At 37.4% G+C, this 27,566-nt stretch overlaps 2 protein-coding genes across 4 annotated transcripts in view; one reads left to right on the top strand and one right to left on the bottom strand.

Moving 5' to 3' along the window:
• Su(var)3-3 (lysine-specific histone demethylase Su(var)3-3) overlaps positions 1–26,950 on the bottom strand; it is a 107,694-nt gene extending 80,744 nt beyond the window's left edge. Inside the window, exons 1-11 of one of the 3 annotated variants that reach the window (XM_083080654.1) lie at positions 26,850–26,950; positions 24,745–24,824; positions 24,076–24,298; positions 23,837–23,988; positions 23,609–23,770; positions 23,296–23,412; positions 23,028–23,204; positions 22,552–22,812; positions 22,294–22,431; positions 22,129–22,202; positions 21,697–21,845 (exon numbers count right to left, since the gene is read on the bottom strand). In XM_083080654.1, coding sequence (XP_082936780.1) covers positions 21,697–21,845; positions 22,129–22,202; positions 22,294–22,431; positions 22,552–22,812; positions 23,028–23,204; positions 23,296–23,412; positions 23,609–23,770; positions 23,837–23,988; positions 24,076–24,298; positions 24,745–24,768 — 1,477 coding nt within the window. In that variant the 5' untranslated portion in view covers positions 24,769–24,824; positions 26,850–26,950. Of the gene's footprint in view, positions 1–21,696; positions 21,846–22,128; positions 22,203–22,293; positions 22,432–22,551; positions 22,813–23,027; positions 23,205–23,295; positions 23,413–23,608; positions 23,771–23,836; positions 23,989–24,075; positions 24,299–24,744; positions 24,825–24,885; positions 24,904–26,782; positions 26,798–26,849 lie in introns of those variants that run through there. The other 2 variants (XM_083080656.1, XM_083080655.1) reach the window with 2 other exon arrangements.
• Positions 24,791–26,095, top strand: LOC145960926 (thialysine N-epsilon-acetyltransferase-like). Its single transcript, XM_083080659.1, has 5 exons — positions 24,791–25,091; positions 25,174–25,316; positions 25,380–25,431; positions 25,509–25,708; positions 25,773–26,095. The coding sequence occupies exons 2-5, from the start codon at positions 25,251–25,253 to the stop codon at positions 25,941–25,943; spliced, it is 489 nt and encodes a 162-aa protein (XP_082936785.1). The 5' UTR covers positions 24,791–25,091; positions 25,174–25,250; the 3' UTR covers positions 25,944–26,095.
• Positions 26,951–27,566: the final 616 nt, after the last annotated feature.

Below are 27,566 nucleotides of genomic sequence, written 5' to 3'. Positions count from 1 at the left end.
GATATCTTTCCCCTAAATCTATAGAAGCTGGAAAGTTCCTTTTTAAAGTTACAAGAAACCATTGAATATCGGTTGAATGCCTGAGCCGATTCAAAGATGTTTTTCCTTAGGCTCGTAATTTCTTGACAAAATAACCGGTAAAATAAATTCTTATTTATGTAATGTCAATCATAGTTTATAAAGAAATATAAGATTATTTTTAGAAAAAGAATGATTTAAAGCAATCTATAATATATTATAGTATAAAAAAGATTCAAAATATTATTTACAGAAAATCGAATTAATATTTATATAAAATATATGCAAGATGTAATTTTTTAATTCAATATTAAATATCTTAAAAATAACATTATTGTTTAACTCGCGAAATTTTGAATGCTGTATACTTTTATCAACATGAGATCAATCTTATATCGTTCGATCTTTCCCATTTTCACGCTTCCGCCATCTGTATGTATGAACACCCTTGGTGTTGGAAAGCCTTTTGCACTAGAGCAGGTCCTTTCAAGGAGACCTTGCCACTCCTAGGAATTACCCAAAGCACGATTTTGTGTTCGTCCGCGTTTATAAACCGCAAAATGGCGCGATTGGCAGCGCGCGGGGGAGGGTTTCCTTGGGCGGGAGGATAAAATGGACGTGTAAAATGGGAATTTTGCGTCGAAACGCACCCGGACATATAACGCGAAAATCCATCTCTATTATACACAGAGGGAAAAATTTTCGCGCGAGCTCTCATACGTGTCGTCGAGCGAGCATCGTCTCTAAAACCCACCGCGCGCTCGCACTTGCGGTCGGCTCGACTCTTGCCAGGCCGACACGGTACTTCGATAAAGAGCATCGATAAAAAAACGACTCGCAAGCCGCCGGGCTCCCATGCGGGCGCGGTAAATGCGCGGCAGAATAGAGGAAGTAAAGTCGAGCGATCCATTATCCGCGGTCGCGACTACGAGCGCATTCGAATCCGCCTTGAAGAACTTGCGCCTCGCATTCTACACCGTTCGTTTAACGTTCCGAGGCGCGCAACCACCTCGATTCCGATGCTGTGTTTACAGTCTTCCTCTCTCTCTTTTTCTCCCTCGCTCATAGAAGTCGAGATAGTTGCGGCTTACGTCAAAATGCGCGACGTCGATATACGCGATGCGTCGCGAACTATTCCTTTACGAGAGGATGTCGAATTTACATCCTCGAGTGAGATCATCGAAAGTTTTATGGTCCTGTGCGGGAATCTAACGATACGCTTCTTTTAGCTGACGCGATGCAAGGGAGAGATCGATAAAAAGAAAAATTGATAGATCATTCGGAAAAGTATCTCGAAACGATCGCGTAAGAGAAAAGGAAGGCGGAAACACAGGAGGAAAATTCGACCGATCTAAAGCCGATTTAAATTTCAGATATCGTCTGCGAAAATCGAGCTGTGAAAAATAAGACCCTACTGTGAAAAATAAGACCCTGCTGAGAAAGGTAAAAAGCATTTTACATATTTAAATAGATCCTTTCAATGTTATTATCTTTAAATGAGTTTTCAACAAACGACGACAGAGAAATCGCCAATTCTTTTTGCGCAAATTTATAACATGTTATACATTTCTCTATTTATAAAATTATATTTCTTATTTGCAATCTTTCACCTTTCACTGTCAATTTCACTTCTAATATTCCAGAGAGAAATTCATTGAATGCATAAACATTGACGGATATCTCTATTTATTTATTTGACGGATCCTAGCGTCGATCCCTGGCGATTTGAAGAATCCTCAAAGGCAGTAAAAGTGCACGTTTCTCATCGCGAATTTATGTCGCAGCGAATAACGCATGCCTGATGGAGTTACTTCAATAAAATGTATCGATAAAGTGAACTCGCGCCATCCGCGAGGGAGGGAGAGGGGAAGGAGTCGACGCAAAGGAATGAGGAAGGAAGGAGCAAGGGAGGAAAGTTGGGCAATCCATTACGCGGAGTCTGGCCGATTCTACGGCGCGGTTCTGAATCCATGTGTGAGTCTACTCTCGAAGTTGCGTCAAGGCTAAATCCGCGGTCCCTTTGTGGCGATGTCCGCGCTTCTGCATACATTCTCGCCCGATAAATATACCCTTTGGCAGTATAATCCAGCTCTGCGCGCGCGCGCGGATTCCACCGGCACCGGTAGCTTCTGAGAACCTGCCCCGAGCTTTGAGCTCGAACGCGGGGAGAGGAACAAGCCGAGGAGATCGTGTCTTTTCTCCTCTCTTTCGTCTTCTTTCCGCCCGACGCGGTTCCTCCCCGAACCATTTTACCCTACCAACCGACAGACAAGCTTTCCCCATATATCGCTTCCACTTCTTCGTCGTCATCATCGTTGTCGTCATCGTCATCTTCGTTTTCGTCTTCTTCTTCTTCTTCTTCATCTTCTTCTTCTTCTTCTTTCTTTCTTGTCTTTGCTCGTTTCGTTTCTTTCTCGCGGTCCCTTTCAAGCGAGCAGGAAATTGTTCCTATTCTCTCTTTCGCTTTCTCGACCTACAGATTGCATACAAATAATTTCCAGAATGCTAAGAGTCGTACCTGTCCGCCCTCAATTCGTACTCGTTGCGGCGGGGCCGAAAGTGATTTTCACGGTGGAATTTCCTGAATTTTCGATCCTCCTCCCCTCGGTCCTCTCCCTAGCAAGCGCCCTTCGAAAGCGGAATGTAATCTAGGGTAATACGGCGCGTAATGCAATCGGTATTTTGCGGCCGCGTCTTGACTTCCGGAACGTGTCCACAATTTTCGTGGACGTAACGTAACGCTTCCTGATGAAGTCCCGGGTTCATCCTCGCTCCCCTGTTTGAGCGACGCCGCCATAAAGAGCATTCCATCATCGTAGACATCCGAGGGATGATAGAGCCGCGAACGCACCGCATCCGATGCGGGAAAATTGCGTCTGTCGCGTCCTTTAAATACGAGAATCATGACCGATGATGGCCTCGGTGAGAGATGTGTCGCGATATATATTAATTTGTCTCTTTATATTCATCGATTTTACCATTTTCGCAATTATTCTCTGTTCGAATTCTTCAATTAGCAGCAGCATTTTTTCTCCCGCAACGTGGAAAATCAAACTCATCAATATTATAGCAGTCGCAATCAGCGATTTGTTTTAATTATCGAGCGAGCAACCGATGTTTCCATTCCGCGTTTGATTAATCGAGTACTCATTTCCGTTATTAATGACATCTCTAGCAGGACAGAGAGAAACGATAGAGTCCGAAGCGGCGATTTACGGAGCTTGTTCGTGCGTCGCGAACGTGTTTAAGGGAGGCTAGCGTTCGCTCGAACGTTCATTCGAGTCGACCACGGCGCGGATATATCGGAAAAAAGTTGCCAATCCTCCTGCTAGAATTCCGACGTGTTTTTGCGGCTCGTATGCCGACGGGTCTCGTATGGACGGTGCGCGGCGTCTTCTTGCGAGGGATTAATGCCCCGAGATGTGTCTACACCTACGAAACACGCGCGCTCCAGACTCATATCGCGCGAGCGAGAAATTCGGCACACGCGTCCTCTTTGCTGGAGAATCCAGAGACAAGAGGCTCCTCCGAGAATACACGTGCGCAGGTATACCTTCTATCTCTTTGGATCCCACGCGTGATTCGCTACCTTCGCTACCGAAGGGCCCCAACGTTCCTCGTTAAATCCAAACAGGCGAATTCGATGTACTACGCAATATATAATGCAGTATTGTAAAGTAATATCTCCCGAAAGGAGAGGAGCGATGGCGGATGGCGGTAGAGCAAACAGGTTTTTCGAGCGGGACCCCAAACAACGATGACGACGTATGCTTTGCGCGAGGCGCAATAAAAATTTTTTAATAAAAAGCCTCACCTGCGCGATTTGTTAGCTTCTTTGCGGAGACGCGATGGCGAGAGAAAAAGAGAGGGGGAGTAGGAGGAGGAGAAAAAACGAAGAGTCGCGGTCGCGGGGAGGGACAGAAGTAGAAAGAAAACGGCGCCATTATGACGTGCGATTGGATTTTGCTGCTTGTTTGCGAGTAGGAGCGTATCGTGTGTCAATACTTTTCCTTTTCGTTCTGTATGTAAATTCGAGCCCCGTGGGGGCGCAAGGGCAGCATCAATCAATGGCAGACGGCGGCTGATTAAAAATTGCGCAACACCATGAATTATTAATGCGACAATAAACGTGCAAATTCCTTCGTACGCGAGCGTCGCTTCTTATAATGTACGATTGCCGGGGCCTTGCCGTTTTAAGAAATCTCTCCCGCGCAAAAAAATTCACGCCGCCGAAAGCCTAATAGAGCGAGACACTCGCTAATGTCATTATAGTAATTGACATTTCATCGATACTTTTCAACGTTCTCTATAATAGAGTGGTGAAAAGGAAATTAATGATAGCACCTCCATGATTTGTTGCCTCGTAATTTGTTAAAACGTTGATGGAGAAAAATATTGAATGTGAATAATTTCGAAATTGATGGACCGCTAATTGAAATAAACCTGCGTTTGAATTTTTCAAATGTAGGATAAATAATATTGTTTGTATATTTGATATTTTATCCGCAGTCAAAATAGTTAACAGCATTCTCCAATATTGCCGAGTTTTAATTGCAATTTAAAAGTTTAGACAAAATGTTCAAATTTTTTACGATAAAATGATAAATTAAGGCAAATTAAACAACGAGAAAAAAAGGTGGAATTATATTTGTTCTTGTTTTCATGATTTAAAAAAAGAGAAGAGAATGTTTCACACGTGTATCGCGAATTTATTGTTGAAATTGTGTAATTATTTTTTCATTCAGAGAAATATATAACAAAATTCAGACTCGCGCGACTTAAGGATGTAGGTATCAAGCGAAGAATACATCTTGTCGGCAGCAACACACCTCGGCTAACAAAATAAAATCTCTACAATGATGCTTTATGTGTTTTCGGAGGACAGTCGCGCAAACAAAGTTTCCGAACACCCTCCGCGGCGAGGATAAACGACGCTAATAAAAATGACGAGTGTATCGCGCGCGAGATACAAAAGCAGCGCGCTTTAAGACCCTCATCAGCGCGTAAGCGATGTGTTTCATATAAATCCGAGAAGGTATATTCCGATGCACTCTTCCTGGTTGCCGACCGTGCGCCTGAAAAAATCCGAATATTTCCTAAAACGACAAGCCGGCGGTCACGTCGTCGTACTTTAAGCGGACGAAGGCAAAGGGGACAAAGAGGGAGGAGGGGGAACGCGAAACCTCCCACGCGGGTAGTTATCTCGGTGACTTAATACCAGGTAATGTACTCTCCAGTTACTCCTCAGACGATTCGACCGGGTGTCGGACGTATTAAACCGGTGATGGGTGACCCGCGGGACAGAGGGGGTGAAAATGGGGGTGGAATCGGGCGCGTCAAGAACGAAAAAGCAAGAAAGGTGGAACGAGGAGAAATTGAGGGGCAAGATGGCAAGAAAAGCGGAAGGTGTGATACTCAAGTCACTCGATATCCGTTTCTCCTAGACCTATGCGCCGCGTCGAGGCAATCGGAAACTCCTTTCCCCATGGGGAATTTATCAGCAACCCATTCGCATCTTCGTTTTAAGCGCGCGCTCGATATCGCGTGTACTAGAGACAAATGCGATTTCGATCCAATTTCTATCTAGAGAGTCCAAGTCGATCCTCGCTCACGAAGGATACAGATCCCTCTCGGAGATCCTACCAAAATCGAATAAAATATGAAGCTGATAAAAGTTTTGCGCAACTAATATTTTCCTTCTTCCGAATTTAATTTAATTTAATTTTAATTTTCATCATCTATCGATGCGAAGAGATGAAAGTTTCGTTCTTTTATAAGCACTTTATGCTACAAATGCGTTATCGAGGTAAAAGTTTACAGCTTCTATTTAAATAAAAGTGGAAGTTTGGTCGCCTCGTGTTAATGGACAAGTTTGTCGTGAGAATCGCGGGGAGCTATCGAGATTCGGAATCTCGGTCGGCGAGATAATAACATGGGCCGCGATATCCCATGGGAGATATGCGTGTCGTCGATGGGACTATTGTCCACCGGTAACAAGATATATAGGAGAGTGAAAAAACGGGGACGCGCGCGCTACTTAAAATTCTTGATGGGGCCGGGTGCGGCGTAGAAAAATGCCGAGAATTCTCCTTTCTCGCGAAGGAGAGACTAGTATTTCGAGAGATCGAACGGTCGGTCGTCCACGTACGAGGCGAAGGACGATCCACGGTCGAGAAGGACAGCTCGAGGGCGGGGGAACGATAGAAGCGTGTATGCGAAGGAGACGGTAATTGAAGAATAAAAAACGAGGAACACGGCGAGGTGTTGAAGTCACCCGATCCTCGTGACTTTAAACCCACGTGACGCCACAAAGCGATCCGAGATATTCTTACTTTCGCCAACGACTCATTATTGACGAGTTTAATGGCGCTCATCTTGTTTGCGCGCGCGCGCGCGCACTCGTTTTCATTGTGAGAATATCGTCGAATGTCGCACCTAATAAGAAGCGAATTGTACGAGCAGAAGCGCAAACTCTACACGAGCGAACGCTTAAACTATCGACGATAGGGCTTCGCTTCTAAAGGATCGACTCGCGCAAACGTAAATATGCCTGGATACTCGATTTACATGGAGTAAATTGAGAAACACGCCGGGGAATCGAGGGAAATATACATGTGTGTTCCAAGTAATTGGAATCTTTCATTTAACACACAATAAAAATGCAATTAAACATAGCGCTTGAGTAATCTCGAAGAATAAAATCTTCCTTCTTCGTTCATCGAGATTATCTGATACCTCGGGAATTTCGCATAACTTTTATCCGCACAGTCAGAGACAACAGTACCTTCCCGTACATTAATTATTCAACAGTCCTAAGTTATTTAATCCAATTTAATTTATTTAATATTTTATTGTATTTCGAAGGGGCCTAGAGTCCAGGAAATATCGGACGCCGATCGTTTGAACTTTAAGGACTATCGAATTACCGCGACAAGAGAATCCGATACCTACAGCCCTACCGAAATCCAAGTTTTCTCCGAGATCGGCCTTTATGGAATTTATCGCTAACGATCGGCGGCTTTTGCCGTTCGAGGCTTTCATTGCCGGCGAGCATCGGCGAGGATTGCACCTAATAAGAATCGCATCGTATGAGCCAGGAAGCGACACGGTGCGCGCTTTTGCACGTTTTGTACGTCGAGAGTCACGCGGCGGCGGGCATTTAACCTATCGACAGATAGAGTTTCACTTTGAATAGGTATTCTCCGACTCCAGGGTAGAGGAGGAGAATCGTTAACATTATTCTTAACGGTACGTCGCGAGCGAACGATAATTGATAGAGAGAAACGGCGGACTTTACTCTGTAAATTTTACAAGCTTCCTTCGCTAAAACGTCACGCATCGGTGACAAGTACGAGATACGGCTACCACGTGTCGATGTACGTCAAAGCCGATCAAACTTCCGGTCGCGATTAATCAAATCTTAAGTATTGCATCTGACAGAGAATTGCAGCTCACGATCTGTCATAAAATGCTGGACAAAGATATAATTATTCTCGGGAAATTTAAAGGAACAGCTGCTTAATAAAGTAAACAAGAGATTGGGAATATACAGGGTGTTTCTTAATAAGTGCGAAAATTTTTAGATGATTCTTTGTCGAAAATTAAGGGGAGTTTTTCATATAAACATATACTCCCTACACTTCTCCAAAAATGGAGGTAAAAATTAAGTTTTTACTTTTTTTTTAAATTTGGAACAAGTTAAAGAAATGAAATTAGGTGGATATTTTCTACTAGTAGGTTATTTATTAATATAAAAAGGTTATTTATTAATATTTTTTTCAGCCTCCCTTCGTATTGTTAGGGGATGAAACCAGCAACCCCTATTCAATTTTTTATTAGAACTTTTTAATGGACCGGAATATGATCATCTAAAAATATGCATTAAAAAGTTTGATTTATTTAGAAACTTTTTTATTTCTTTTATTTTTTTCGTAAAATCAGTAGTTTTCAAGAAAAAAAATAAAATACGTTATCGTGCACAGCATGATGCTGTTTAGCATAGGTTTCGAATTACGTGAAATTAAATTTTAAAATAAAAAATAAAATTAGAGTAAATGTTGGGAAAATTGGAACAAAATTATAATAAAAACCTAATTTTTACCCCCATTTTTGGAGGAGTGTAACTCCACAGGGAGGGATGTGTAGAAGTATATGTTTATATGAAAAACCCCCCTTAATTTTCGACAAAGAATGATCTCCTAAAATTCTTCGCACTTATTAAGAAACACCCTGTATATACTTGGAGAGAGAGAATTGCAAGTAAAATTTATACTCGAACACTCTTTCCAAGTTATATCGCCGGTGTGTTATAAAGTTAGAATCCTACATTTGGTCCGCTCTTTAAGTTACCGTGTACCTTTGACTTAGCGTATACTTTCACCTCGGCTATCGGCTCTCGAAATCCGGCTCGCCTGTAAAACTGAAGCGACAACTGTCCGAGAGATTCCGTTTGCGTCGCGCGCTCCCGGGCCTCCTCAAAAGCCACCGTTCTTCAAATCCATCACCGAGATAAAGATCGGTTTTTTCAACGGATAATGTTTCACGTTCGGGAGATACTCTCGAGCCGATCGTTAATTACCGCCAACGATATACGTCCGAAACTTTTCTATCGCCGGTTTAATGACCGTCGGACCGTCGAGAGGAAGGCAGAACTTTACGACGGGCCCGGGGTGGCAGATTGGAGGCGCCTGGCAACCAGGTGGTGATTCGAAAAGGCTCGATCCGGTCCGCGCCATCTGCTAAATCGTCGCAAGCTATAGCGATCTATATAATTTTCGCATCGAACTCGCGTTACAACCAAACGATTCCGTCTTATAAAAGAGAGGATAAGTTTCGCAATATTTCTCGTAAAAATATTTTTCACTCTTCCAAAAATTCCTAATAAATAAAAGAACTAAATACTTTTTTTAAAAATGAAATAATTTGCAATTTTTATTTATTATTAATTTATTAAATATTTAATTAATATTTTAAATTATTAAATATTTATAAATTACTTTCTCCGGCAATATATGTAATTTTTTAAATACTGCAAATAAATGCGACGTGTGAGATATGATTACTAATACTTATCTTTACGCGTTTCGAATTTGTTCGATTTTTTCTTTCTTCGTTATAAAATATACGTACACTCATCTAAACGAGATGCCGCGGGCATGTTAATTATGAGAAGGGCGAATTTTATAATTTAACCGGCCAATTGAAATATTTATCTTCGTTAGCGCCTAAGTAGGAACCACATTTCATTCCATAACGATCGCGGGCCTCGTTGCTGACAAGTCGAGCATTACAAAACGGCGGCGCCCGAAGAGGGAAATTATTCCTGCCAAGCGTGAGAGACGCGTATCGTGTCGAAAAGGCAAAGTCGCATCTCCTCCGATACACCGAAGGATTTCTTTCTTTTTTTTTTCTCTCGTAAACGCATCTCGCATGGAGAGGGGAGAGCGGGGAGGACATGCTGAAAGACTGCATAATCGTTGTATGGCGTGTGGCCGAGCATTAACATATAATGGTCACCGTCATTCTTCTCTCCGTCACGTAGGACCGCGTTTAATCATTCTCGGTCATCCCGTCACGTAATCCCCTTTTCGAGCGATTGTCGAGAGAGATTGCGGAGCATTAATTTGAAAAATGCATCATCGTTGTGTGGCTGGGCCGCGCAGTGTGTAAGCTTATTATCCGAAAACACGAAGCTCGAGTCCATCATTCGGCGATTACGCCGCTACCGATAGATCCGGGGAGATAGATAGATATGTATATCATGTAATGATTGAACATCTCGAGCAATGTGTTTGCCTTTCTAATCAATCTTTTTCCTACGAACATGTATGTCTCTGTTATAGACGACAGCAGTAGTTTTTCCACTTTCTAAAAGGACACGAGATTATTTACAAATATTTGTTTATCACTATAAAATAATCATTATTCTCATTAACATATTTTATCTTTTAGCTCATCGAATTTAATTATATGAATATTTAATTATATGAATTTAATTATATGAATATTTAATTATATGAATATTTAATTATATGAATTTAAAAATTTATATATTACAGATAATAGAATTTTAAGAAAATTGATCATATTTTTAAGATAAAGAGTAAGAAATCAAGAGCAAATTACAATATATGAATTATTTTATTAGTAGATGTTATTTTTCTAAATTGTTATTAATTTTACGTAACCTTGTTTTAGAAATTAAAAATAATTTTAATAATTAAAATAAGATTCTAATGATGCATACGTCTGGCTTATATGTTATTAATTCGGTAGCATATATTTAATCGATTCGAATAAATCCGCTGCTAATCTGCGATTTACGTTAGTGCCAATTCGAGTTGCACACGCGGTTCTCGACTTGGGACGAAATCTTCCGTCTGTATCGACTGTATTTCTGCCGTTCGAAATTATCGGTTCAAGTTTACGACGTTGGCCGCCGCTTGAAACGGCTGCAACCGACAAGAAACTCCCTTAATTCGCATTGACTCAGCTGATACGCGCGTGCATGTGTATGTGTGCATGTGTACGTGTGTTTCTCTAGGATATTAAATTGTCTTTATCGCTAAACTCTCTCGAGTACGTTAGCCTATCGATGTGGCAAATAGACGCGTTGCAGTCGGACTGCAACTCGGATAAACGACGACTACCAATGTGTTTTTTTTTTCATGTCTACACAGTAAAAAATTGTGCGTCCATATGTTAAAATTTTCTTGTGTTACCACGTTTTGATTAGTACTTTCATGTAAAATTAACATACAACCTATATGCTATTATTTTTATAACGTTTTCATGTGTTACATTTATGTCAACTTCATAACTTAACACTTTGTACATGTCTTTTAGAAATGGAATATTATTTTGAGTATTTTTAACACAATCATTTTAAACAATCAACATGTCTCAAAGTCAGTTTAACATTCTAAGAAAAGTTAAAGTGAATCTTCAAATAATCTTGAGCTCTGACATACAAAAATAATCAAATTTACTAAAATCAAATGTTTCTATTACAAATAATTCAAGTTAAAATAATTACTATTATATGTTAATGTCCTCAACATTTCTTACGAGTTATTGTAACTATTTTTTCATGCAATTTTTAATTAATTTGTATGTTATTTTTACATTACACTTAAAGTCACAATAACAAAAATAAATATAAAGTATTGTGTCAATTATTTAACATTTTTAGTTTGTCAATAAGTAACATAGGACGAATGAGTTATTTTAACTTAAAATTTAGAGTGGACTTTCTGGGACATGTAAAAAATGTTATAATTAACATTTTATTTTTTACTGTGTACACGTGTTATTATCAGGAAACTGATCATAAATTAATGTCTCTTATACGACAATGTTTTCTAAATACACTTCAAAAGAATCCCGCAATTAAAATGAGAAATTTTTTTCAAACATGCGAATAAGAGAAGAACCCTCTCATTCCTCGGTACTCGTTGTTGTTATTATATCAGTTCTCGCTGTCGGTCGGATACAATCGATCGTGCGGATAATAATAGTGATAGCGGAAAACGGTACAAAACTCAGCTAATAATAATATAGAGAATCTATGCGACGGCAATTTGAATAACGATCGGGAATTAGAGACGTGACGGGCGCGATACATCCCAGGCGGCCCGCAATCAGGGGGTTAACAAGCCGACGATGCACACACGGCACGCTCGGTAATCGAGAGAATCGAATTCGCGGATGAATAATTTACACGTAACCCGGGATATCGCACGCGTAGATCGCGCCTCCAAGATCACGCGCATAAATATTCCCGCCGCTGGCGCATACGCGGGTATAACCGATGACAGATTGGCGAGGCGGTTTATACAAAGCGCGTAGGGAAATAATTCGTCGTCCCGACAACCTCGTGGGCCTTAAGTTACTCTCTACGATGTTATACAGTACATCTATCCGGGACTTAACGCGTCAAGGAAATCCACCGTACGCCTGCGGGAAACGACGGCGGTGCATGAAAAGGGATAGAGAGAGAACCTCTTCCTAGGTTTCATTCTTCCTTCCTTCCTTCCTTGCGACGTGTAGTCTCTCCCATAGCACTGTTATCTTCGCGAACGCATCCGCTCTCTCTCCTTTAACGAATTGGCGAGTCCGCGTGAAAACCGATTAACCACAATCCCTAAATAGACACGTGTGTGTGCGTACGTGAAAATTTAATCTGACCTTTAAAAAAAAAGAAAAAAAAAAGAAAGAAACCGATCTTTGCGTCTCGAAAAATTGCGCGTGTAACATACGACACGTGGATACCTCACCTTTTTCGTTACGGTACTTGCTATTTATCATTTCGTCTATCTTCTCCATCGGGTTAAGATACATTGAAACGCGGACGGTAATAAATCTCGCGATCCTTAGTAAGATTACGCTGTTTTCGTAGTACATTATGTACTATTTGCATTGTATATAAGCGTAAAATTCCGTAAGCGGTATTTACGGCGAGAAACACGATTATTAACACTGTCACAGAATTACTGACAGCTCATTAATAAAGTTACTTTTATAATGTAAAGATACAAAAGAGCTACAACATAATACACACACTTTACAAAACTATCGTATACAATCATTTAGAAATAATATCGTTTAAATAAAATATTATATTTACAAATCCATTTTTTGCGTCAAAATAATAGAGGTACAAATATAGAAAATATTTGCTTCAAAACCCGTGATAAAATATTAAAATAATAATATTAAAAAATTTAATATTAGAAATTCCTCTCTCTCTCTCTAGCTGGAATAATATATTTGTAATTCCTGCATTTTTTTGTGTGTATTAATCATTTTAAATAATTTTATTTTCCATATTATTAATTCTAATAATAAGAAGATAATTAAAAATGTAATCATTATATTGAATGCTAATTTACCGAAATAAATAACATAATTTAATCGAACAAAAATAATAGGACAAGTTCATTAAAAATGGTACAATGTAATATTTATATAATTTAATAGTATATTTTTATGTTATTTAATAGTATATTTTATTGAGAGGAAGAATTATTTCAATTAATTGCTCAAAGCCCGTAACGTGAAATGTGTATTTGAAATATTTATTTCTGATTTATGTAAAATCATTCTATTTTAAAAATTATTTTTCTTTTTTCTTATACTCTTCTGCAACATAGAATATGTCAACTCGATAATATTTACGTAAAATATTTTTTTACGCTCACTTTTTCGTATACATATCTCATATTCAATGATAAGTAAGTCAAGTATGAACTCGAAGCAATTTTATCGTGATCCTGGGAACATGCAATTCTGAAATGTACAATTCATTGTTGGAAAATTGCTGTTATCCGAACCAAAATAGGGAATAGAATGAAAAGAAGCTTTCAAGCTGCTTACTGGTATCGCAATGAGGTATCTCGACAATCTCACCCTATTACTTTTACTAGATCGCTCTATCGAGCATCGAAGATAATTCCCTAAGAACGGTGCGGCATTTTTCCCGTTTCTCATCAAACATTTATCTTGCCGTTTGCCCGGCGGCTTGAATATTTGTCGACGGATATATGATTTTGCATCCCAAATCAACAATTAGTCGGGCTTAGGAATGCTTTACGATATCATCCAATCCGCCGTAGTCTCCAGAGGCCTTCGCCCATCTACCGCCGCGGCCTATATCGTGATACATTGCCTCATAGACGACGTAATTACAATCCAACTAGAAGCTTGAATATTTCAATGGGATGGACACACGCGCGCGTGTACAATGTTGCAACTCAAATCGGCAAAGTGGACAATTAACGATAAGGGCAAACCGGTATCTCTCCAATTCCTAACGCGTCACTTTGCATTTAACCTGTCCAAGCAGCTCGTAACGAACTGGAAATATTAACACGGAGATATAGATACATGTAAAATAGCGATAAAAGTTGGTCAACGTCAGCGGAGGATGTACGCTTTAATTTCAATATTGTATATATAAAATATTCCACAGCACTACTCTACTACCATCACCATTACTGTATGCAATAGTGATCAGTTGCGTGTTGCCGCAATTATTCACCATCGTATTTTCAACACTACGGAGCAGAGACAAGAAAGAGAGAGAGAGTTTGGTATGCAAATAAAGCTAAAATGAAGAATAGCGTACTGTCATGCTCGCCGAGTTGTGAAAATCTTCCATCAGAAATAATAGATATAACTAATGGCAATATACATTACTCCTTAAAGGAACTTTGAATTATTTGGTAGCAAATTGTCGACATTAATCAATGTTTTGATTTCATAATTATTCCACATTTAATGAAAAAGAAAACATATTTAATTTAAAAAGTAACTTTTCTTCAAAGTTAAAGAATAAAAACGTTTTTGCATAGTCTTTTTTTATATTGAATATAATTCCGGATCTAAAATGCTTTATCATTTTTAAGAAATTTAAGATAAAAATAGTAAAAAAGCTATTTTAAAGTATTTTACTAATAAAGTTATATTAAAAATTATAAATTAAGTTATTAAGGACGATAGATAATAATCTAATAAATATTTTTCAATTGTTTTTTAATCTTATAAATTTTCTAAGATATTAAATAGAAATTTAACGTTGAAAATTCAAAACGAAAATCAATATTAGCAGATATTAACATTAATTTTTCACATATTTGTTAAAATTCATATGTAAAAATTTTTCAGATTATCGAATACGGATTAAAATTGATGAAATTTTTCTAACGTCATTGTGTAACTATAGCATGATAAATTACGCTAATGTTCTTTTGACATCAAACTTTATTAAATTGTGACGGAGCATCTCTGATGCCAAAATCGAATTAAAACAAGGATAATTATTCTTTCTTGTTGAATTATGTAACGGATAGGTTATATATCAACGATTACGATAAAGCTCAGTCTATACAACAATGTTGTATATCGCTACAGGAGCCGACTACTATTACGCATGTATAAGTTAGGCTGACCTAATACCGATATGTGCCACCGGACCATTTGTCTCCGAGAAACGGTAGGTCTGGTGCTAGGCAATCGTTTCATTGACGCTTCTTCACGGGCGATAGCCGTTGGGATGAGAAATTACGTGGATCATGCGATGGACTGTACCCCCAGATAGACTATATCAAACAAGGTATCCTACTGCGTTGCCGACACGAGGGGCACTGTAAATGGTAAAGACTGATACGTATGTGTGTGTAGAAGTAGTAGAGATGGTTTGTGGATGTACATACGTATATGTATGTACAGTGCACGGATAGGCACCGAAAGTGGTCATGGGAAAGGTATCGGTGCGTTAAGGCCAAGACTGGATTCCGCGGGGCGAGGCCGGCTCGTTGGCGGGTAGGAGAGTGTACAAGGTCTTCGATACCTCGTAAATTACCGCTCGGCCCCTTATCACCCCCGCTACCCGCCCTCCCGCTCGTTCGCCATCCAGTTCTCGGTTCTCGGCTAATGTTAAGCTGCCTACGTTTCGTTTTCGTCCTCCACCGGGGAGAGATTCCGTGATTCCCTTCGCCCGTCCCCCTCGCGTCATCGTCTCATCGTTTTACGAAACTCTATGAAAACACCGCTATGTCCGAGTCCACGCGACAAGGACATAATTTTTGATAGGCTCAAAATTGGCGGAACAGGTTGTATTAATATTCCTATAGACATGTCGGTATGTTGAATACTTTCGCAAGCTAAATAGACTGGAACACGATTCTAATGATAATAATCTGCAAAATTCATCGCGTGATTTTGAAATTTTTTTTTTTTAATTTTTATTTTTTTTATGTATAACAATTTTTAATCATTAAGTATTCCTTATAAAAATAGTAATTTCGCGGGAAATGAATTATCGATTAAAATGGATCAAGATTCGAATAAATCTAAAATATGAGACGCGTAAAGTTAGCCCCCTCAATATTAGAAATAATTGGTTTTTTCATGATTCGATTGCAAACGGAAATCTATCGATTCTGTTATTGAAAACTATTTCTGTACAAATTGATAGCCAATGAAATTAAAGTTTTTTTTGAATAACTTTTTTATTAGAGGCATGCAAACGAAAATTCAAACTATATATAAATGTGCATATGAAGATTTATCGATTATATTAATTGACAATCATTTTTGGAAAAATTGGGGACTAATGTGAAGTTAGCCAAAAGTTTTTTTTGAATAACTTTTTTACTAGAAGTGTGCAACGAAAATAAAAAAAATGCATTCCTGTGCAAGCAATGTGCAATCGAATTATTAAAAAAATCAATTATTTCTAATGTTGAGTAACTAACTTCACGCGTCTTGAAATATAACATTAATAATATTGTTAATATATATAATATTTTAATTGTTTTCAATTATTTTTAATTATTAATTAATAATGTTTAATTATTAATGTTCTCTATAAATTTAATTAATAATGTTGCCAAGCTTGAATAATAAGTATGTAATGATATAATATTTATAATAAATTTTTAAAATAAATTTATATAAATAAGAGTTAAAATTGTTTATAGTAAGAGAAATAGAAATAATTAAAAAAGTTAAATATAGCTCCTTACTTTCCATCCTATAAGAAAATTTATATAAAGTCAATATAAAGTCAGTATGTAAATAATGTACTATAAATTAATCTATCCAATCTATTAATCTATTAAATAAATATTGAATTAATCATGATGCACAATACACTTGTTTCTGCTTTAATAATTTTATAAGAAAAAAAATTTACATCTTCTTTGTAAATGTTAATAACACACACGTTTCAATAAAAATTCATTTTAAATCAGGACAAAACTTCAAACGATGATTAAATTAAACTCTGATGTTACATATTTCGATCTTATTGCGAAAGTACAATTACTTCTTGATCCTATCGGCAAGAGGAAAATACATACGATTAAATTTCACGTAATGCCACCGTTGCATATACTGTATGTGTCGTATTATAATTCTTGCAATTTTAACGAACGCGGGAGAAGATCGCGAATTCGCGGACTACGTACCAAAGTTGTATTTTGCCTCGAGTAGCCATCGGGATTTTTGCCGATGTCGGACAAATCCGATCCGATTGGAATGTCAAGAAGCCCGACTTTAGCATCGGCAATACTGCTACTCTGGAGCGCATTCGCTTGCGAAAAAGAAAAAAAAAAGAAAAAAAACTGTCCGACGTCGTGCCACGACGCGGACCGGGGCGAATATTTAGGGAGGAGGGAGAAGGGGGAGAATGCATATTCAAGATCGTAACGATGCAATTTCGATGGCGCATACATAATGAGAGTCTCTCGAGAGCGCGGCGCGCCGGCTTGCCCGGTTAATATCAACCTTTCTGCACAATGGTCCTATCACGAGGAGACTCGGAAGAAATTTCGATGTTCAACCGATGGCGGTTGCATTGTCATACCTCGCGCTCCGGCTCAACAAAGACCGTTTGTGCAATGCAGCGTTGCTGGCTGCTGTTGCTGCTGCCGAGGAGCAATGAACGAAAGTGTGCGGTATTGACGTCGAAAAAGGAAGAACAACGACATAGTATCAAATCATCATGCAGGATGAGTATCCGGCCGGCGAGGCTGCCTCCCCTCCCTCCCTCCCCCCTCTCCTTCTTGCTCTCAAGAAGCGCGATTTTAACCCGTTCATTAATCGGCGAACGCGTCTCACGCTTCCGGTACATCCACCCGGCGATGTCTTGACCGAGTTGACGGTATCACGCAATCGGTAACACGACTCTGTCAAGGGAAGACAAAGACGGCGGAAACAATAACCGGTGCGTTGAAAGCTCGATTATAGAGCTCGATTACGGGCGCAGATTACGACATTGTTACAGCTTGATGTTGCAGAATGCATCTGTTAACCGTCAATAACGCATTCTGTTGTGACGAGAATCGCATATTATCCTGTCTCCTTGTATAAAAAAATATCATATGGCACTTGTCCAATCATGCATAAAGAGTACAAATAATATAAATATTTTAAAATATCTTTTTTCTCAAAAATAAGAAAGATGCAAATCGGAGATCAACCGTGCGTAACACGTGGCACGTTTCGCAATAAATTCTTCCTTTCCTCCTTCCTTGTTCCATTTCTTTTATCTCCACCTTTTTTCCCTCCTTATCGCGGAGTGTCGCGGAATCGCTTCGAGCTCCGATAAAAGCACATCCGGTTATCCTCCCGTCAATTAGCGCGATCGTCGTAACGAAAAGGGAAGGAGAGAGGAGGGGGAGCGAGTCCCCGAAGTTCGCGCCTTGGGAGGGAGCGTCATCGCCGAATAATCTCCTTTATCGTATCTCGATCCCGATTAATTTAAAAATATGCACGCGTTAACGACGCGCGTGCAATATATCGCAGGCATTACGCACGCGAGGGAGGAAGAGGGGGCGAGCGGGACAATCGGAGGATCCTGCGAAGGACATCCTTGTGCCGGATGCTCATGCGCTCGCGCGAATGTCATCCCCCTCTTCCCTCCCCCCGAAACAACACTGAGGAAGAGAAGGAGGATACGGATGGTGGACGGGGCAGGGAGATGGGGGAGGGTGAAGTCAACTTTACGACAATATAATTTTGGTAGCGACACACCACGAACGGCGTGGAATGCGACGATCGGAGTCAACGAACGGCGTATAGAAGTCTTCGATACGTCGTAAATGCCCCCTTCCCTCCTCTTTTTCCCTCTCATCTTTTTCTCGTGAATCCGCCGTACAACAGGGCTCGAGTTGGCGACGAGCTATATGGGGTGTTTCGCGAATATCGCCACTTCGAACTTTGCGAACGTGCCCCTCGTTGTGGATTTTTCGATCCGTCATGATTACTTGATATATTGAAATTATATATATAATAATTTGTGCAATGATTAAATCTTTAAAAATCGATCTCGAGCGAGCTCTATTATCACAGAACGTTAAATTGAAACTTGGAGTAATGCGTTATAAATTTAAAAGTTATATAAAATAAGAAATCTCGGAAAAATTGCCTTCAGATTCGCGGGATGAGTTTTGTATTTTTGGCGAAAATTCCGCAAACATCCAGTGTGTTGTCAGGATGTTCACATCTTCTTCGGATGGAAAATTGGCGAATCCCGAAAATATCCTGATGACGACCGACTGATCTCATCGCCAGGGAAGGAAGCTCGGTAAATCTCCGTTATATTGCTGATCGAACAAGACTGGCGGATGTCGGGATGACCGTGACGATCGCGTTGTCACCGAGATACATCCATAAATTTCGATACCGAATATTCCCCGGGAACAGTCCCGACTGCATAGGTCGGATCAATAACCGCATAAAGCGCGGGAAGAAAGAGCGTGCAACGGCACGTCTCGCAGTATTCAGTCTCAGAGCGTAAACGTGCGTGGACTGAGGAACAAGTTACGAGAGTCGGAGTATAAAATATAGAGACTTGCGATCACGTCGCTATGTTTTTCCTCCGAGCACGAGGGCAACTACCTTACGCGCTTCACTTTTTCTCCCTCGACTTTTCGCACAGATACGCTCATCTCAAAATGCATGAAATATCATTACGTTTACATCAGGAAAAAATTAATTCATCCAATTGTATCAATGTCGCAAGTATGACAATATATCTCCAACACAGCGTAGTTGTTTTAAAAAAAACTTCCAAAAGATTGTAATAAATTCTTGACAATTTTACAATCTGTAATCATAAACTTATCAGTATTAAATTGCAAAAGATGGCATGTAATTTTAAAATACTTGAATATTTCATATCTTATCAAGGAAATTTCGAAAAGAAAAATTAATGCTACTGATATTTCCCATATATCGTACCAAGTGTTCTAAGAACGGGTGCTCTTAGATAAGGCACCAGATGATAAACCGGAGCGTGGAGGGTGAAACAGTAAAAAGACGCGGAGCGAGAGAAACGTCCCGTAAAGTATTGTTTTACTTTCGGTGCGTTTCCCGATAAAATCGCGAGCGACCCATCGGCGGGCCTCGTTTGAAACCGAGAAGGAACCGATGGTCCGTAAAGAGCGCGCCGCCGAGAGACAATCCCGATTATATATCGGGTGAGTCGGTGCTCGTTGGAAGCCCCGACGAAGGGGCTGGCTTCGATCGGGAAAGAGGGAGGAAAAAAAGAGAGAGCCTATTGTCGTGCTTAATTTAGTGTTAAATTGTTTACATCTCATTAATCGCGGGGGACCTGGTGCAGCGGAGACCATCATGATCATCGATGCACGCTCGTTCACGATGGGCGCACCACCCTCTCTCTGGAACCCCTTCTTTCGGGGGGCCATCGTTCGCGATCTCGAACACTCCCCCTCGATTCTCGCGTATTCTCGAAATGAGAGCGTCTTTCGCGCGCGCGTCCTCTCGTTTCACGGCAAACCGCATCCGTTTACCGTACGTCCGAGTTCCGGGTTCGATTCGATCCGAGCAGATCTCTCTTCTCGCGCGTATGTTCCATTTCGATAACCGACAAAACGACTTTGGACCGGTACACTCGAAGCAATTTCCATTCGCGCAATCGTCGAGCTTGCAATGATGGTAGCAAGTACAGTTAAACCGCATTGCAGTCCGAACGATATCGGCTAGTTTTGATTGCGCATCGAGTATCGGCAAAAGGATCGTTAAGGAGATAGTAGTTTCCATCGTAAATGTATTACGTTAATGTTCCCTTAGCACTCACGCGCGAAAACGGGATTGGCAAGTGACACGAAACGTTCTGCGTAAGATTACGCGATCGCATGTTTTTTTTTAAAAAGATCCAAAAGAAAATTATGTAGAAAAAAATATTTCTTTCATACGAAAAATTAATATAATATTTTTAAAATAGGAAATATTTTGCGGTTGATTATTTTAAGCGAAAACTACACGCGCGCGTTTAGATCAAATTTTGATTTTTAATGACTTTTACAACGTGTATATACATTAAGACACACGATAAAACATAGAATTTTTTATTAATACCATATATCTAGCGATATAAAGAACATATATTTGTGCGCGCAAGTCTTGATAAACATGTCTCATAAAATTAAAATACTTGGCAATACAATTTATTTGCCGATACAAACCGCAAAAATACTCGTTTATCGACGATCGTAAAATATTTTTAACCGCATGGCTTTTCCGTCGCCGCTTTAGTAAGCTCGTAAGAGTTTACGGGCTATGATCATAGCATAATTTCACATAATGAGAACTCTGGTACTCGATAGGTCGGGGGGAATACGGCGACTATCTACACGGAATCTCATGCTATCGGCTTTCAATAAGGTTGATAAAGTCAACTACAGGGAGACGCGCGAGAGGAGCGAGTCAAATGCCTATAAAGGAGATGCAACTCGCGAATAATTCACTCATTATCTGCGCCATCTCCTCTTGGCCTCAGCAATTTCCAAAGAACACAGGGCAATTGTGTGCGTGTGTTTTAGCAAACATGATTATATCTGGTAAATCCGACTTTGCAAGATTAATATATGTTTCGATCCTGATACTGTTTTAATTAAATGTTCCGCAAATACTTGGCAATTAATTCATTAAAATCTTTTCCAGTTTGAGAGATACCGTACATAGATATTTGTGTAGCTGCATATGTTACGATTTGTATATGTGTTTAATTCTTCGTAAATTACTTGTTACAAGGAAACGTATGACAAAAAAAATAATGTATTCATACGTATCTTCTAATTTGTGAATTTTCAAGTATCGCAATTCTTTGAAAATTGATACGCGATTTATATAAGCAATATGTAAACTCACCAGTTAGATGACTTCCGGTGAATTCGAAATCGTCGTCTTGGTCCCAATGCTTCAGGCTCAAGTTTGACAAAGATGTTGCGTTGGCAAACTCCAAATTTGCAAAGTGCCAATCCAGTATCTGCCTATCCTTAGATGATAAATAGACGTCACTGTGTATAAAGAAAGATATATCAATATATATACATACATAATTTGTCCATTATTTTTGATAATTTATAATTTGTGACAGAATATATAACAGGAATTTATTTATAATTTTATATAAGTATATAATGTGTACATTATTCTTATATATTTATGTATTTTGTATTTTAATTTTTAAAATATTTCCTGCATTATATGCAATATATATATAAATTAATAAATAAATTTTTTCACAAATTATAAATCATTCAAAGTAAATTCAAAATATGTAGAATATAATAGATTTACCTGGGTGGTGATGCCTCCAATTCTTGTAACTTTGCCTCGATTTCTCTCTGTTGATCTGATAGCTGATCCCACTCCTGAGAAATACACAAAATAAATAAATATATTATTACTTATTATATATCACTATTTATAACTTTGTTATTAAAAATGCATTAAATTATATACCTTACAAGCATTATGAAGATCACGTAATTTAGATCGGAGTACGAATTCTTGCGTTATATCTCGAGTTTGTAATTTACTCTCCGTCATTTCTTTGTATTGTTTATTCAATTCGACTAAACGGTCCATGATGGAAATCATCTAGAAAATAGTTTAATCATATAATTTCACAAACATTTCATATATTTATATAATTATATCATTTCATGTATATCACATTAAAAATATTTAATTTAAAAAATAGTTTTTAATTGTACATACTCTGTGCTGATTAGTAACTAATCGTCCTTGCAATGAGAGTACAGAACGCAAGTGAGCTACTTGACGTTGCTTTACACCTTGTTCTTGTAAACGTATTACCCACTCTAATGCTTGACCCAAAGATACTGGACGTGTATTACTACCTTGACCTCCAGATCCACTATTTACATAATTAAAATCTAGTTGATGTGAAAGATAAGAAGTGGCTTCCAGTAATCTGTTAAACTCCCTTTCGACCATTTCATCTTTATCTTTTGGAACCTGTAAAAAATACATATTCCATTTAAACTTTGACATATGATTAATATACAATATTTAAGTAAACATATTAATATGTAATAGAAAGCAATATTTAATTTTATAATTGTTAAAAATTATAATAACGAGTATAATAACAACTGCTTATATTTTATAATATATAATAGCAAAAAAGAGATGTATATATTATTTTAATAAAATATTTTAAATATACATACCGTTTGACCATCGCTTTCATATAATGGACACTTTTGTCGAATTTTATGGAGTTCCATATTAATTTGTTTACTAAGAGTCGTTACAGGATTTCCACCTAAACCGGTGACTACCATAGCCCCCAAATCCGCAATATAATTTGATTTACGAAATGTGGCGATTCGTCCACCAACACGATCCTAAACGGAAATTAATAAATAAATTAATAGTTTAGTAAAAATTAATTTATATATAAAGTTAAAATAGAATTTATATATATAAAGAACTTACTCTAGCTTCCAAAACAATTACTTCTAAACCAAACTGTTGCATCTGCTGAGCTGCTGCCAATCCAGCAATACCAGCACCAATTACAATGACTTTCCCTAATTTTTTAGTGGGTAACGGCTGCAACAAATAAATACAAATTATTAATTTTTGTTAATCGTTTTGTTTTTGTTTGATAATATAATAATAATGTCTATATATATATAATATGGTAAAACTGCAATATTAATATATCTAATATATGATATTAAAATAAAATAAATACATGACAATATCTTCAAAATAATAATGCAAGAGTTATATATATATTTATTACCTTAAGACGTTTAAAGACTCCAAAATTTATAAATCCATGGCGTTCTAAAAAGGCGTGAATCCTACGAGTGAGCACAGTATCACTATTGTAAGGTGGCTCAATTTGTGGTAATGCATTTTCGATGATTAATTGTTGTTTGGGATTTTCCAGCCATATTTGCAACTGAAATGTAATAATTATATTAAAAAAGAACAATATAATTTCATAATTTATAATTCACATACTTACAAGTCTATTCCTAATATGTAAGAATACTTTTTGTGTTTGTGGTGGTCCACCAGAAACATCAGGGAAACATGCAGCTTCGGTAGATGTCAATTTGTCAAATGGTAGGCGGCTTTGAAAGGCTGCACCTTCCAATCCATGCAATAATTCTTTCACTATATAAACATAAAATTAAACATATAAATATAAAATTAATCTTTGCAATAACATTAACAAGTTTAGATAGTTAGTTCATAAAATACCGTGTGGATCTTCATGATCACTGTCTTGATCATCTTCCTCTTTGACTTCACTTTTTGAAGCAGAAGCTACAGGTGCAGGTATTATAGGTTCGGATTCTTTTTTCACCTCTGCGGAAACTTTCTTCTCTGGTGTTACAAGACCAGTTTTAGATTTCTCTGATGTATCCGAGGCATTTTCATCTTCTAACTGATTATATTTTTCCTCCATTTCTCTATACTCCACCTATAATTGGACATATTTTCTCATATAAAATATATACAGTAGCTGCGTACAAATATAAAAGGTACTATAAAAATTTCATATAAGCAGAAAACTTTTCTTTAAAGAAAAGATTTAAATAAATAATGATTGAATAACGGTTGAATGATAAATAACAGCTATATAAAGTATCATAAACATATTACTCTACATGTTTCCAATCAAAATATAGCCTCACTTTTTAGTAAACAAAATTTCAATATCTGACCTAATCATAAAATATTCTAACGAAAATTTATTTATCCGATTCATTATCATGTAATAAAAGAACAAAACGTGAATCAAAGCGATAACATCGCAGTCTTATTGTTATAATTGATGTCAACGTATGTAACCACAAATATATAAAACATTATCGCGCTTGATTCTTAAGGAGAGATTTCTTAATTCGGAGAAAATGAAACACATACCTTTGCTCTTTTCCTGCGACTCATGTTGCTTAGTTATTTAAACGTAGTATAAGCCGATTTAAAGGTGTCAAGAACAATCACTGTAACATAAAAATCTCAAGTTTGTTTTGATGCTTGAAACAGGAAACAGCCGGCACATACAAAACGCGGGGACGGCAGCGGAAATGTAAGCTGCGGTTGAGAGCCCTCTGAGAATCGATTTATTCAGCAGGAATGCACTCACGGAAATAACCAGAAAATAAATTCCAACATAATCAATCATTGATAAATGCAATCGTTACATTTATAAAAACGATAAGAGCGATAAGAATAAATTTACACATGTCATGATATTTAATCTTTCACAAGTAAATATGCGAAAGATATATAAGTGATAATTCGTGTTAGAAGGATTTGTGTTTAGATTTATGTATTATATTATATTTTCAGCATATTTTTGGAATATTTCGAAATAGTCGCTGCGATAATTTTGTAGCTAAAATCCACGTTAATCGCAAATATCAATAATGACTGAAATAACTGTACGGAGAGCTAGACGTGAAGATTGTAAAGCCATCATGATGCTCATACAGGTAAATTTTATTGATAACGAATAATAAATATCTTGGGATAATGTAAAAATGATTATTTTGCAGGAATTAGCAGATTATGAGAAGATGCCTGATGGGCCAAAAATTGACTACAAAAGTAAGATTTATGCATATTTCTGTATTATATTACAAATTGCCTACAAATGATGATACATCACGAAAAAAAATATTTAGCTTTAGAAAGAGATGGCTTCGATGGACAATTATTTCTCTGTAATGTGGCAACATCTAATGAAAAGGTCATTGGTTATACTATCTTTTATCATGTCTATTCTACATGGCGTGGTAAAGTTATGTTTCTAGAGGATATTTACGTGACACCAGAGTTTCGAGAGAAACACGTTGGCATCAAGCTTCTGAAAGCTGTCGCAAAAGTATGTTTAACTTCAAACTTATAATTAAATATGCAACATGTGTCTGATTATAAAATCTTTGCAGGAAGCAGTTGAGAATAATTGTAGCAAGTTGGATTTCTTGGTTCTCAACTGGAACCCGGCACAGGAGTTTTATAAAAGATATGGAGCTAGTGATATGACATCTAAAGAACAGTGGCATTACTATAATTTCTCTGATGCAAATTTGAAAAGATTAGCATCTGATTCTGAATAACACAATGACACAAAAATCCAAATATATCTTGATGTACTATATTGATAATAATCTCAAATATAAGTACAAATAAATGTTTCTATATTTCAAATATATAAGCTACATTTATTATAATTTAGAAAAAATAAAATTTGTATATAATTTGCAAGATATTTAAAATGGATGAATATTATTGAAATTCACATATATATTCTTGAAATGGATGAATATTAAATTATTGAAATTCACATATGTACTGTCTATGCATATGAGGAGAATATTGAGCAATATTTTTCTCAGTTTTCGATGCTACATATACTTATTTATAAACAATTACAAAGATTAAATTTTTCAGTAATTTTATTAATACTTGCAAAACTATGATCGCGCGAAGTTTTCTTGACAAATTTATCGAGTTTACATTATCGATGCAATATATTGTGTTTATGCATGATACGAATATCTGGTATTTTTTCAGTATTTTCAAATATTTCAATATATATTTTTCTCGATATTTTTGACGATTTGTGGCAATATTTTGTTAGCTTTTCCAATATCACTTATTTGCAAATGCAATTTATTTATTGCAAAGGTATATTTATTCTATTCCACATTGTGTGTCAAGCAGATTAATAAAATTACCGAGAAATTTAGTTTGCGAGAAGAAATGTTGCTTGCAAGAAGTTTATCTTAAGAATATAAAGAAAAAAAATACATAATATATATATCGAACGATCTCGAACAACATACGACAAATTCATCGAATGACCTCGATGCAATGCCAAGCATTATGATTCAAACATATTAGTAAATTTACAGGAAAATTAAGTTACATCGAAAGATTAATTCACTTTGTTTACCTTCAAATATACATGATATGCAAGTTTTGAGAGATTCAGAGGTAAAGTCTTTACATTAAATACTTACCGAATTATTTTCGTGCCATTCAATCTCGTCTTCCCGCGCCAACGACTTATAACGCGCATGCGTAGTCTTCATAGAAAAAAACAGTCTAGGCAACCTTTAAATTTGATCTATTCAAGGTTCCTATTCAAGGTTATGTTCAGAGAGAAGACTGAAAGACAATCTTAACAACGGCACTTTGTGCACATAGCACGGAACAGAACCACTTATCGTAGACATAGCATGTTACCCTTTGAGAAGTTTTAAGGCCATCACACACGAAATTGCATAGCTGCATATGCATAACATAAGATATATGGATCAATGAGCATCGAGTATTATGTTATGTAAGTTAATATGGCGACTTAATACTCGATGCTCATTGGTCCATATGATCTTATTCTATGCATATATAGCTATGCAATTTCGTGTGTGATGGCCCTTATGGAATGGCTAGTAATTCAAGACCCACTTTTTGTGGACATAGAGGCGCTTCAAATTAGGGATGGGCGATTTTTCCAAAAGAATCGATTTTTTGGATCGATCTAGATCGGAGACTTAAAAATCGATTCGCCAAAAAATCGACTGTTAAAGAATCGATCTATCAGAAATCGATCTCTTTATTTAATTTTACAAAATATTAAATATTTTTGAGATAACAATACAACATTATTTCTAATAATAGCACATTTTTGTATAAAAACAAAATTATTCTTCTCACATTCAACTGCGATTGGTTAA

Source organism: Camponotus vicinus, unplaced genomic scaffold, assembly GCF_025532165.1.
Source record: "Camponotus vicinus isolate PSW18456_S1 unplaced genomic scaffold, iyCamVici1.0 SCAF_10, whole genome shotgun sequence".
NCBI classification, from domain to species: Eukaryota; Metazoa; Arthropoda; class Insecta; order Hymenoptera; family Formicidae; genus Camponotus; species Camponotus vicinus.
The sequence above is the reverse complement of the archived record's forward strand: the minus strand, read 5'-3'. Positions and strand labels throughout refer to the sequence as shown.

Excerpts from the sequence above, each read along its gene's own strand:
- LOC145960926 (XM_083080659.1), top strand. The coding sequence starts at position 25,251 with ATGACTGAAATAACTGTACGGAGAGCTAGACGTGAAGATTGTAAAGCC. Across the intron at positions 25,317-25,379 it reads CCATCATGATGCTCATACAG|GAATTAGCAGATTATGAGAA; the intron begins GTAAATTTTATT and ends ATTATTTTGCAG. Across the intron at positions 25,432-25,508 it reads GCCAAAAATTGACTACAAAA|CTTTAGAAAGAGATGGCTTC; the intron begins GTAAGATTTATG and ends AAAAATATTTAG.